At 39.9% G+C, this 13,376-nt stretch overlaps 1 protein-coding gene across 2 annotated transcripts in view; it reads right to left on the reverse strand.

Moving 5' to 3' along the window:
• Nucleotides 1-488: 488 nt before the first annotated feature.
• The window catches only part of efna5b (ephrin-A5b), a 94,504-nt gene continuing 81,616 nt past the window's right edge, over nt 489-13,376 (reverse strand). Inside the window, exons 3-5 of one of the 2 annotated variants that reach the window (XM_078250985.1) lie at nt 6,346-6,411; nt 5,871-5,951; nt 489-4,142 (exon numbers count right to left, since the gene is read on the reverse strand). In XM_078250985.1, coding sequence (XP_078107111.1) covers nt 4,015-4,142; nt 5,871-5,951; nt 6,346-6,411 — 275 coding nt within the window. In that variant the 3' untranslated portion in view covers nt 489-4,014. The remainder of the gene's footprint in view (nt 4,143-5,870; nt 5,952-6,345; nt 6,412-13,376) is intronic. The other variant, XM_078250987.1, reaches the window with a different exon arrangement.

The following is a 13,376-nucleotide window of genomic DNA, read 5'->3' on the forward strand; positions in this document are numbered from 1 at the left end:
TTCAACTGTGCCCAGGACCAACGTCTACCGTAGGGAGAAGTGATTCAGGGTTGTTAAAAAGGGAGAGAAAGTGAAGGGCCCTGTTGTAGTCTCTTCGACGCCAACAGCCGTTCCGTGTAAAAGTACAATGGCAGAAAGCGTCTTGTACACAGACAGGACTGCCAGGGCAGAGGCTGAAGGGCTAAGGCATGGGAAACACTCTTCGTTGCCAAAGAGGGTTGCCGCTTCCCATTCACTGCGGCAACAGCAAATGAGACACGCACACACACAAACTCAAAGGTCTCACACATTTCTTCACACTGAAAAACATCCACAGACTGATGTATATACTCCCATAACGCCTCCTCTTGGGAGAGCAGAAAGAGGATGAATAGTCAGAGGAGACAAACTGCAACTACATGGGATGAATTCAGTAGATGGGTACAGAAAGAGTAATTCTTAGGCGAAAAAAAGAGTTGCTTTCGAAGTACAAAATGACTGACCCCCACTGTAACTTCACAACAATGTGTTTATGTACATTTGTCATCTGTCACTACACAGCTTTAATGACATCACTCAAATGGGGATGCAAAAACACACAACATGAAAGTGATCTGAAAATCTAACACATCAAAGTAAAAGAAAATAAGAGCAAAAGAAAACTTTTTAAAAACTTTTTTGTTTTTTTTACATGTCATCAAGTTCATGCGCATGCCACATAATGAAACTGGCGAGATCCTTCCATTACAAAGCAAACAGTCCACTCATGGCAGATCTTAGAGCTGACCAACATGGTTTCAAACACTGAAGGCAAAAAAGTACAAATAAGCCGTCCATTAAGTCCAAAGTGTTTCTTTCCAAGGCAGGATCCTTATGAAGAGATGTGAAGGTTGGTGACTGGTTTGAAACATGTAACAGGTGAGCCACTCGTTTGGCTAATGTTCAGCCTTCTGTACATTGGTGTACAGCTCCCACAGGTTTTCCCTTCATATTAGCTCAAAGTTTCATTAGGCATTGAGGATTAAAGCACACAATGCATTGTTTGAGGACAGTACACACTCCGCAAAACCCAGAGATAATACCGTATTCATTTTTTTTTAGAAAAGACATAAGAACCAAATTAATACTTTAATATCAAACACTATTTACATCAAGAAGTTTTCCTAATAATAATAGTCATAATCATCATCATAACAATAATAATAATTATACAGTTTTAACAATGCTCTCATTTTTTCTTTTGTCCTCCAGAAAGGTACAAAACAGATACTAACCTAACACTACTTGTTTTATGGTTGACTACCTCAGGATACACAGTATCCAGTTTATAAGTTGATCCTCATTTCCCAGGTTAAGGTGTGTACAGAATAAACCATGGTAATAATAACAATAATGACAAATAGTAGTATTGGTAATTATAAGAGAGCACAATTGAAGCTGGTTTCTGATAAAAGTCTAGTGTTAATCTGCTGACAAGCGTCCATTTTGAATATTATGCGGTGCTCATTCCCTGTGGTGTTCTCCTGAAAATTAGTACCTCATTAAATGGCGTCGTCTCCTATTACCCCCCCATAGCTGAGCTGCTATTCCGCCATAATAGAATTGCTACCGTAGCGCAAACAACTAATGGCAAATGGCAAAGGCAGTCTTTCTGGGGAAGAAAAAAAACCAAACATGGCAAAAATGGCAGCCACAAAAATGAAAGAAAGCAAAAACAAAACAGTGCATGCTTTTTGAGACAGAATGATACTGAACAATAGGTTTGTCATTGAATCAGGTGTTTTTTTCAGTAGTGTTGCATGGACTTTTTTGTTGTTTTGTCTTGTTTTGTTTAGTTAGGCACTCGAGTCACACTACCTTCGGCTACCTCCCATGTCTTTCTATCTCTCCCTGTGTGTGTTTCTCTCCCTTTAATTCTCTTTGTCTCCTTCAATAGCCAAGTCTCTTAAACTGCAAGGTCATTGGTGCTTTCAAACCCCCCACGGTGGAAATCTACACCCCCCTCCCGAGACCCCCCAAGCCTTCCACCATCTATTTTTAATACCAGGAATAACTCCCCTTGCCACAACATGGGGTCCACATGCCTGTCATTTTGAACCTCATTAAAGAGTCACTTAAACCTGTAACACTAGGAGCTGAAGGTGGACATGCAATTGTTCCTGTGCTCCTTTTCTTGCTCCATTTCTCTCTTTCTACCTGTCTTTCCAAACCAGATGGTACCCTATTTCTCATTCAAAAACCTGGCTTTTAAAGGAAGGAGTTAATTTCTCTACCTGTTGATATTTCTTTGAAAGCAAAGCAACAAGTCCCTTCTGTTTGAAAAACGACATAGTAGCTTTCATTATGCTAACTCACCATGTGCATCTATGGGAGCTAGAGGACGCTAAATATCATAACAGTGAATTTCTTTTTAATGTAAGTGCTAACATAAACCTGGCCAGACTAAAAAGCTGTGCATTGCCTTGAATTAAAACGATAGTTTCTCTATTCACACTAGGTATTTTTAACTAATTGGAGCTATGCATCAGTAAACGCTGCACTAACTGCTGTAATGAACTGACTGTGATAAGCAGCTAACTAATATTTGATAAGCATGAGTCAAAGCTGTGGATTAAGCAACGTAGATGGGTGAAAAAGTATGGTAATGTAAATTTAAGGGCCTTTTTTTAAACACTTTACATTGACATCTGTTTTAGGTCTAATTTACGTTAGACGGTAACCCAAAGTTTACAGTGTCTCCGCTTTCAAAGACAATGTTTGGAGAGACCATTGGCAAAGCAAAATAACAAAAAATGAAAGTCTCCAATTTAGCTGTGAATCATTTTTTAAACAATCACTTTAACAGTCAATTTCAGTCAAAGAGAAAAAAAGCTGTGGATGCAAATGTTTATGGGAGTGTTAATATCGACTAATACTCAAGTCGAACAGAGAGAACAATTGCAGCCCTGCTCAGTAAACATTACATAAAATGACTGTGACTCTTGCCGTGAAATTGTGTGATCAACTTTCAAAAGATATCGATCCTTTATCTTCATAGCAGTCTACAAAGTGTCTGGTGAGAAAGTTTCAATTTAGCTGTTCTGTGAGTCATGGTGAACCGAATGTGTTTGAAAGGCGTGTTTTATTAAGCAGACTGGCATGCTCTCCACAAAGGAGGACAAGAAAAAGAAGCCTTGTGTATCCATAGGTTTTACACTCACTGGCTCAAGCTCTAAGCAGCTTATCCACCTATACACACACTCATACAGACTTTGTTTTCAAGAAAAAAGTGGGTGCTATCCTTAAACCAGGACAGTCTGAAGATCTGAAGGCTAAGGTGCATGTCATATACGTATTTCTCAGTGCTGTGGTTTCCACTCTGACCTCTGCTTAAAACCATTACTCTTCTTTTCCTCCTTCATCTTTCAGCTTTGCACTTCACTTCATAGTAAAATGGAGGCACAAAAATCTGCTTCTTATGACCCTGCAGAACTTGATCAAAATGTTTTCCGAAAGGCTTCTTGAGAGGTCTCGGGACAATTTATTGTTATATGTACAGTTCTTTCTAAGACCTAAAATCATCACTTTCTTACTGTGTACTGCTACAACTGTATATAAATGTAAAAACCCTACTGCTATTAACTGTTAGTGTAGTGTCTTGTATGTGACTCTCTAAGCATGTGTCTGTGTATATGTATATGTGTAAGTGTGTGTGGGTAAACATGAGTGCTTCAATGACATAAACATGATGTAAAGGGATGTCAAAAGTCACCGGAAAATAAGAATCACTAAGTGTCAAAAAACGGGATTTGGCATCTTAGTTGAAGGTTTGAGAGGGGGAATTGTCTCTCCCACTTCCAACATCAACTTTTTTCACTCACAGACGGAGAAAGACCACTTAAATATATTTCTGAAAAAAATAGAGGGTTCCTTGAGAAGCCTGCTCTGATGCCCAATCAAGCAAACACGCTCCACCCAAATCCCGCCCCTCCCCTGCAGCCTCGGGCAGATTCAGGCCACGCTAGGTGTTAATGCCCTCCAGGACAGAGGGAGGCGCTATAAAGTGAAGAGTGCTGATAGGCAGACCAGCAACAAAGCCAGCAGTGGACTTGTTTTCTGCAGGTGTGGCGCAGCATTTGTTTCATCACTTCGGGAAGGCTCAGCCGGTTCATGGCTGGTATCATCTGAAGGATAACAAAAAGAAACAAGGAATTATTATTTGTGGTACACCACTGCTCTTTTGCAACAGTGCACCACAGACAAAAGACAACATTATGTAATTAATGCATTTTAATGTGTTTGATGTTTCTGTTGGGGTGTACAAAGCCGTAAGCAATATTTCAAAAATAATAATTGTGGAGACATCATAGCATTACTGAGATGTTTGGGCTCATGTTCAATAAGTTTATAAAGTTGTGATAGTGAAGTCTGAGTTGCCATATGAACTTGGGTTGCTATGTCATGTTTCGAATCTCGTCAGAAACATTTTTAATTTAACTCCCAGGCGAGGTGCCTCGTGTGTGGCAGTGGCAGCAGCCATGTGCCCTCTGCACCATGGGAAAGTAGCTGAACCATGTTCAGCAAAGGACAGATAGACTGAAAAGGACCAGGCAGTTGCGTGTGTGTGTGTGTGTGTGTGTGTGTGTGTGTGTGTGTGTGTGTGTGTGTGTGTGTGTGTGTGTGTGTGTGAAGGGACGTGGCAACAGTAGATGATGCATGCATGTCTTAATTTCCCTCCTTTGGAAAGCGTAATAGGGGAATGAGCCAAAAGACGCATGCAAGGTAAGAGGCAGCCATCAATGATGCAGGCAGGATAGCAAGGCAGGCAAAAAGGGAGATAAAGAATCAGGCAGGAGGAGAGGCAGATGGGCATCACAAATATCCTATGATCTGGCCTTGTGTTTGTGTGTCCCATTTAGATGGCACTCTATGATAAACTCTGATCTTCACAGTGAATGTAATAGAGCTCATTTTCAAATTAATAATTTTCACGAAAATATTCTTTAAATGTCCTATATTTAATACGTTGTTATATATATATATATGTATATATATATATATATATATGTATATATATATATGTATATGTATATATATATGTGTGTGTGTGTGTGTGTGTGTGTGTGTGTGTGTGTGTGTGTATACAGTATATTCCCAGTGGGGTGATCTTTGTGTTTCAGATCTTAGTGTGAGCTGCTGCTGGGAATGAGACATCAGCATGGGGGTGTGGAGTGTTTCAGTTTAGTGACTGGGTAAGACTCATGTATGAAGACATGAAAATGCTGTGTGTTCTGAGCACAGAAAATAATCAATGCTGCGCTACAGAGTCAAACAGCAACTCAGTGAGTAGTGAAACAGAGAATTTTTGCCATGTAAATGTATGTGTATATGTACACATATCTTTTTATTTATATATCTTTTGACACTGGTCAGATTATATAAATCACTCGAGTAACTAATGTATTGGGATGGAATGATTTTAGTAGAAAATCAAGACGCATGATATGAAGCACAACATGAAGTTGGAAGTGACATTCAGTGTTGAATTAGTGAACAGGTTTGAAAACAGTGTGAAAATGTGAAACATGCACATCTATGAGAACAGCACACGTACTGTAAACTGACACATGAATGTGAAATATTAGAGATGTAAATAATTATATACACCATGCAGTGTATATACAAATATATATCAACGTGCAACATTGTCCATCAATATCATATGCAAGCAGCAATGACACAACATCTGGAGAAGAATCAGTGTAAGAGAAGCACCAGGCAGGGGTGTGGAAGGACTGATCAGCTTTCAGACAAACATCATTAAAAGGAAACAGGCACAGAAAAGGAGACACATGTACAGATGTATGGAGGTCATACTGAAGAGAATCAAAAAAGCAGGAAGCCATACTAACCTCGTGGTTCTAATGTATTGTCTACTTTGTCGTTTACATCAAAAACGCGGTCATGTACGCCTATAGTTTTCACACAGCTGTCTATAACAGAAAATAGGGAGAATGAGAGATCATTAGAGGTTTATGCCAAATAGGTTAGTGACATTTGAAGCACACACCCCCTCCTCTCAGCCCTGAAATAAAACATCCCAAGCAACAAAGCTCATGGCAACATTCAGATGAGGTATGAAGTGACCTGGATTTCATTTGATGTGATCATCTATCATCCTTTTCATGTTTTCAAAAAAACATTTTTCTTAGTACGTAAAGCCGTTTTTGTGATAAATGAAAGGGGTATGTTGGACAGTGAGCAAAATGTAATTGAAGAGGAAGTGAGGTAACCAGAGAAGTAGACATAAACTGTTCTGATTTCCAATCCAAATGTGTACTTCAACAAGCTCTGTTACAATGCCTTGTGCTGCATGCAAACACTTACTTGATGGTCGGACGAAAACTTTGAGCTTCAGGCATGTTTTCCTCCCGTTCTCAGCAATGGTGGAGGCTGAAAAAAGTGCAAAAGACATAGGTAAAGAGGGTGTTAATATAATACTGCATGTAGCGTCACACATGCATTTAACACATATAAAAAGGTCTGCATGAATAGATTTTAAATAATGAATATGTTTTCTTCCCTGTAGTTAAACAGTTAAAACTGAGGTTGTTTATTCAGAAAAAAAAAATCTTGTAGATTGGTAATGTTGACTCTTAAAGTGGATTTAGTAGGGTTAGTCATGGTTCTTGTGAAATTATAGCCAGGAAGTATTTACAGATGTGCTCTGGAAATGTCTCTGGGGAGAGTGGAGTGTTTTGCTCACAGATTAAGTGTAGCATTTTAGATTATACAACTGGCAGCAGCTTTATAAGAATCAAGGAATTTGCATCCATTAAAAACACTCAAAACTGGAAGATATCATGTTATGCAAATACTTTAAATGTATACATTTATGTATTTTCCTCTCTAAAAATGCTCTTCAAGAGACACAAAGTTCACACACCAAGGATGTATGTGCTGCATGTGTGGATGGTTTGCGGTTGCTGTCAGGAAATGGATCCCTTCCTGTCAAGTCCATGGGGTGTGAATCTCTAAGCGTTAGCTATCATAGTGGTTGTATCACATCCCCTAAAAATATCTCATGTGGAGAGAGAGTGTGTGAGTGTGTGTGTGTGTGTGTGTGTGTGTGTGTGTGTGTGTGTGTGTGTGTGTGTGTGTGTGTGTGTGTGTGTGTGTGCCCATGCGGTTGACCACTAATGGTGTTGTGGTGAGGCACCAGGTGCTGTCTCCTGTAGACGAGGATAGGGGTCAAACACATGTCAGTTAGAGCATGGTGAGTGCGTAATGCGTGCATCCATCATGGCAGGAGAAAGTACAGTAGTTTAAAAATATATGCTGTTGTCTTGTGTCAGGACCTCTTATCAAATGGAGAATATTTTATTGTGATATACTAATGCTATTTACCTTAAACTAGTTTTCATTTCTACTATCCCCCTCAGCTCCAAGAGAGACCATATTATACGCTAAGATGTCTTTCGGGCATCATTTTATGTCTTCTGTGGATCATTCCACAGCTGATGCAATGAAGCCAAGCATTTCCAAAGGCTACCATTAGGGATCTGTCAACTCCTCTCTAGTGAACCTTTACATAACCCCTCCCTTCCCTCTCTCCCAGCTGTGTCACCCTCTCTTTTCGTCTGTCAGCATGGCCATATCCATTCATCAGACCTCAACTGACTCGCCTTCTTCATATTTTACAGCACACACACCGAAAGTGTGCAAACAAGACACACATTTGACTATCTGTCTGTAAGTGTTGTTCGGCATCCTCTTAAGTAACAGTATTTACAATTCTCTCATCTCGTCCTGTCTGCAGAATGTTTTACATTTAAAAATGTCTTGAATGTACACATCGCTGCAATCAATGTCCCAGCATCTGTTTTATTTGGAGGAAGTGGAAAAAGCAGTAAGCTGTCTCTGTAGCCAGGGGATATGTTCATTTAGAGAATTATTAACTAGTAACTGGAAAAGGGTCAGAAGAGATGGAAATCTATTGCTTTGTTGCATGCTCTCTACTCCCAATTTACCCTGAGATCAAGACGCCAGCTTTTCATCAAATGCATACTGCATACTCTTTCAATCACTTACATTTTGTAAAGCCTTCTCTACAGCTCATCAAGCTGTCTATCTCTCTATCCCATCGACATCGCTGTTACCATTTTAATGTTGTCGCTTCATCAGCTGTTTCTTAGTCATGTGTCAGTGTGCAGGAGAGGTGACTTGAGATCAGACGCCCTTTTTTACAGCTCAGTTCATATTCAGCAGATGCAGAGGGGAAATAAAGTGGAGGGAAGAGAAGAGAGAGAGAAGGCCTTATTATTTTGGTGTGGAGGCAGCCGATGACACGCTAATGAACCTTGACCACAGACGCTCACCCACTCAGTCATATACACCAGTACCCACACAATTTATGTCACTCTTCTTATTGTTCCACTTCTCTTTTCCACCACTACTTAATGCACCAATTTTCTCACACACACACACACACACACACACACACACACACACCACATCTCCAGATGTCTTATCTTCATCATTGTTGTGGGCGGAGCGGAGTCACAGCCATCGACACCAGCCACTTAGCAAAGGCAGCTGATTATGAGAGTATAGCCGCGGTGAAAATGGCAAAAAGCATGTGGGAGTCTCTGTCATGATGACACTTAGTGAAGCTGTTGTGATGTTTATAGATTATGCCATAACACGCTATCCACCTCTTACACAAGGAGAATCATGGACTTAAGGTGCAAGAGTGAACAGATATCATGATTGCATTCAAATTAGCTTTCACCATTTACATGTTCCATAGTTAGACTGGAATTCATTATTTCTATGTTTCCTTGAGCAGTTTGCAGCAAGTATAAAGCTAAAAACTCTTATGTCTATGCTTTTAATCAATACAGTATGTGACAATGATGCTAATGTGATAAAGTCAACTAAACTATCTCATATGAGCTTGGACGTGGCCATTGTGCTGCATATGACTGAGGTGTGTTGCTGTACATTCTTGATTACAAAGGAAATATTAGGCTTTGGCTCTACATTCCTTTCTTGGTAGCAGCTCTTCATACTTGTGTGTTTGATGAAGGTCCATCCACCCAGGGCCCTGCACCAGTGCCTGTTTATTTTGGATTAACATGCTGCTGAAGGCCAGCTTATTGTTCTTGTAGGCCGTAACATCAACACCTGCTATTCTGATTCCCATCAGGCCAGCAGTCTCAACCATCAATCCATCCAGCCTGAGCAAGTGGCTGCTTTGAAGGACAGAGGCCCTGAAAAGATGTCCCAGAGCCGGGGGGAAGCATGGCGGGAAGGGCAAGGTTGGGTTACTCCTCCAGCCTTGTCCCCTGCCTAGTAATGGCTGGTCCCCTCAGAACACTACATTATGCATCAGCATTAAGGCAAATGGAATGAAGCAGAATCCAATTACGGAAGAACAAACAGGTGGGCTCAGTGCAGCTTAGGCACAGTATTGTTTCAATCACAGCCCAAGCCAAGCTTTATTGCAACTGTAATGTTATCTGGAAAACACATTTCCGTTGCCTTTCAATGAAAGATTCAACAGCACATTCCAGACATGACGACATAAAACCATGTGTTTGTAGTGATGGGAAGCTGGATGCAAAGATTACGCTGGTTAAATACAGTAGATACTAGTATGGTAAGATATTGATTTCTTATACATCATTTAGGAGGCGTAATGGCTCAGCTGTAAAAGAATAATGCAAGTTGAGTCAATCAAACTGCTAGAAGGAGGTGTCATCTGGGGTCTTCTCATAGTCAGGCAATCAAATCAACCAATTAATTAATATACTGTACTGTGACAACAAAGAATCTTATGATATTATCATATACTTGTATGCCATCACGTGAATATGTACCATTAATAGCATCATGTTAGCATGCCTCTAGTTGAGTCAGGTCTCCAGCTGGATTTAATAATGGTGCTCTAATCCTTTGATCCCTGCTTATTTGTTAGGATGGGGCCGGTTAAACAGAATGCCCTGTAATGTTGTGTCAAGCGCTGAGCATTCCTAGCGAGCTAATTCTGCAAGCTCCCTAAAAACAAGGTCGCTGTTTGATTGTCTTTCACTGTCATTACTCATATGGCTTACACAGTGCAAACCCATCAGAGTTTAGTTCCAGGAGTCCAGTAGTCTGAGTTTACATAAACTGGTGTCCAAGAGAAAGGACAAAACACATGCAGCGTTACTTTCTAGAACCTTTGTGCCATCTTCTACCCACGTCTCCATCTAGCCAATTAGACAGTTTGTAGCCAGAATAGATTACTTCTATTCCGTGTACAGAAATCAATGCTGGGTTTCATCAACGTTTGTCCTTCGGTTACAGGGTGTGGAATCAGTCAAAAGAGGACAATGTTAAACTAAACACGTGGAAGAAAACCTTGAATTAAAGAGACTAGAGGCAGTTTCTGACAAAAGAGAGATAATATTTATATGACCCCTCCAATAGGTAAAATCAACTGCTACACTGTCCAAAATAATCTATGTAAGGCATACAATAGCACACACATACAGTACAGTACAAAGCCATGTGAAATGAAATGTTGTACAGACGAAATTATTGAATGTCCTCCACAAAATGTCCTTCCTACATTCAACCATTAACAAAGCAGCATACTTTTCAAACAAGACATTTTAAAAAGATGGAAAACATATAATAAAATCATTCAAAACTAGACCAGCAAATAGAAAATATCTGTATGTGTGTGTTTGTATGCCTATACACAAAATGTGCGCATGTAAGAAGATGGAAGAGACTATCCACTGAAGAGGCCCATTAACCAGATGCTACTACAGCGAACACACAATAGGAGGGAATGAGGGAGCAGGGAGAAGCAGTGAAAGAGGAGGACTTGGATTCAGGCAGAACATAAACTCCCCCACCCCCCTGGAGATAGTTGGCCTTTAGCTCTTTCCTTTCATATTTTAACCTCCGCCAAAAGTGAACCAAAGTCATTCATCATGCCGCTTGCTCCGAGGTGACGAGGTCACAAGCAATGAGGAAAGGAGTGAGAGAATGGAGAGGAGAGGGAGAGAGAGCAGTGAGCTGAGAGGGAAAAGTATGTTAAAATCATAATGCCCAATTTGCACGAGCTTCCTCACACTATTGTATATCAATACAAGAGTGTGGGGATACTGTTCAATTATTTCCCTTCACTATTATGTCAATCTACATCAAGCATCATCATTTTGTGAAAGATCACATAATGATAATATGATAATAATTATAATGATAATTACTCTATCTTCTTGAAAATGAAAAGCGACTGAAAGTCTGAAAAACCTTGAATTTCATCAGCTCATTCATGTCTTCACATTCAAATGACAATAAACTCAGTGATTTATCAATCTTAAGGGGAGAGTCAGCTTTTTAAAGCAGCCACACAATAATAAATCACTGTATATAATAATGTTTCATTAGTGCACTTAGTTTATCCCATAGAATCATAATATTATTGCTATGGCCCAAGTATCCACCCACTGAATAAACTGCAAACACTGTGTGGATGTGTCTGTACACAAATGTGTGTATTGTAATTGAGGAAGAATGAAAAATAATGAATAAATGAACAATAACCAATTAAACATAATGACCAATGCACTGGGTTAATACTATATGTGTTAATGGCCAAGGATAAAATGTCCTTGTCTTTGTGACAGTGAATCATAATCAGCTCCTGAAGACGGCTGTTAGAAGCATGAATCATATTAGGCTGAGAGGAACCTTGTGCCCTCTGAATCACAGCCCTTGCCTGCCCTACTTTTCCTCTGATCTATTGGCTTTTCACAGTCTTTCTGTTTCTCGGCAGACAAAGTGATGACTACTTTATTGGCGGTCAAACTCAAAGTAACTTGATTAGAGACTTTTCCTTCTCGCCTTGCTTTCTCTGGGCTGTCAACAGCACTTCGTGATTTAGCTCATGGTCTATTAATATCCAAGTTTGGCCAATGGGCTAGCTCGCTGGTTGACTGTTTTCACTTTATTTTTGAAAGGGGACGCTCGAAACTCCAATGAGCTTGTCATAACCATGCCTTTAACTGTTTATTCTTATGTTATTGGTAGCCAGTAGACCAAACTGATTGATTGTTACCATTTTCTAATATGTGTTTGATGTATATTCAGATGCATATTCAGATGGGTGACAAATTTAAGAAATTTCTAAATAAAGTGTCTTAGTAAGTTGTTGGGCCACCATGAGCTGACAGAATAGCTTCAACACAGCTTAACTCGATTCTAAAGCTTTGAGAACACTACTAGAAGGATGGAAAAACATTATTCCAAATAATATTCCATCATCTGTTGTTTTGATGATTGTTGAGTGCTGTTCAACACAATCAATCCAAAATCTCTCATAATTGTCGATTGTGTTGACATCTTGTGACTGTACTGTACCATATGATTCACATGATTTTCATACACCAACAAACCATGCATTGACCCCCTTGTGCCCTGTATGGAAGCACCTGCATTTGTTGTGCTTTATTCAGGGATTTACTTTAATATTATAATAATACATTAATAAAATGAATATTAAGCTGGCGCAAAAAAAAAACAGGGAGGGTTAGTTTGGTAGTACTGTCCTTAAATCCAAAGAGAGAGATGGGATAAAAAGAAAAAGGGAGACAAGAAACGATGTAGTACCCAGGGGAAGCAGAGGTGGTGGAATGTCTATCCATCTATCAGGATTATAATAATGCATTCCAGACAGCTTCTGCCCATGCATGTGTACGCATATTGTACATGGGTGCATGTGTATCCATGCAAGTGTGTGTGTGTGTGTGTAGCTCTATGTCACATTACTCTATGTTGTCGGATCATTTCTGAACCCTGATGACAGGGTTGATTTTTCATGTGAATGAATGAAAGGGGTGAGTTATGATGGTGTCCATATGCATGTTCCCCTTACTGTACCACAAATGGAACAGCACTGGCTCTTCATCATTATTAGCAGACCTCCCATAGCTCTAACAAAATACAGACTGCATACACTGTCCCCTGCCTCTATTCAATTTGTCCATTAATGCTATTTGCCTGCTGCTGTTGGCGCCTGCTCTACGATCTCTACTCCTTTCTCTTCTCGGTGCAGCTTGAAGGAGCGTGGTGCATCACAGGATTTATGATCAAGCAGACGACAGCTATATTCCATGTCTTGGAGAATCTGTTTGAGCTTTGTGTGTGCATGTAGCAGTCTAGTAAAGTTGAAAAAGACCTTATGAGAACCTGTAAAAAAAGCCTTATGAATATCAAGAGGTTTTCTTGCGTAGTATTTATGATCAATCTTAGTCTTATTTTGCATATTGGCCTATGGGCATCCACACAGTGATTGAAGCCTCACCACATGTTTTTCATTTTGTAATCTTCTGTAAACATGGTAGAATCATTGCTCCCCCTCT

Source organism: Sander vitreus, chromosome 5, assembly GCF_031162955.1.
Source record: "Sander vitreus isolate 19-12246 chromosome 5, sanVit1, whole genome shotgun sequence".
NCBI classification, from domain to species: Eukaryota; Metazoa; Chordata; class Actinopteri; order Perciformes; family Percidae; genus Sander; species Sander vitreus.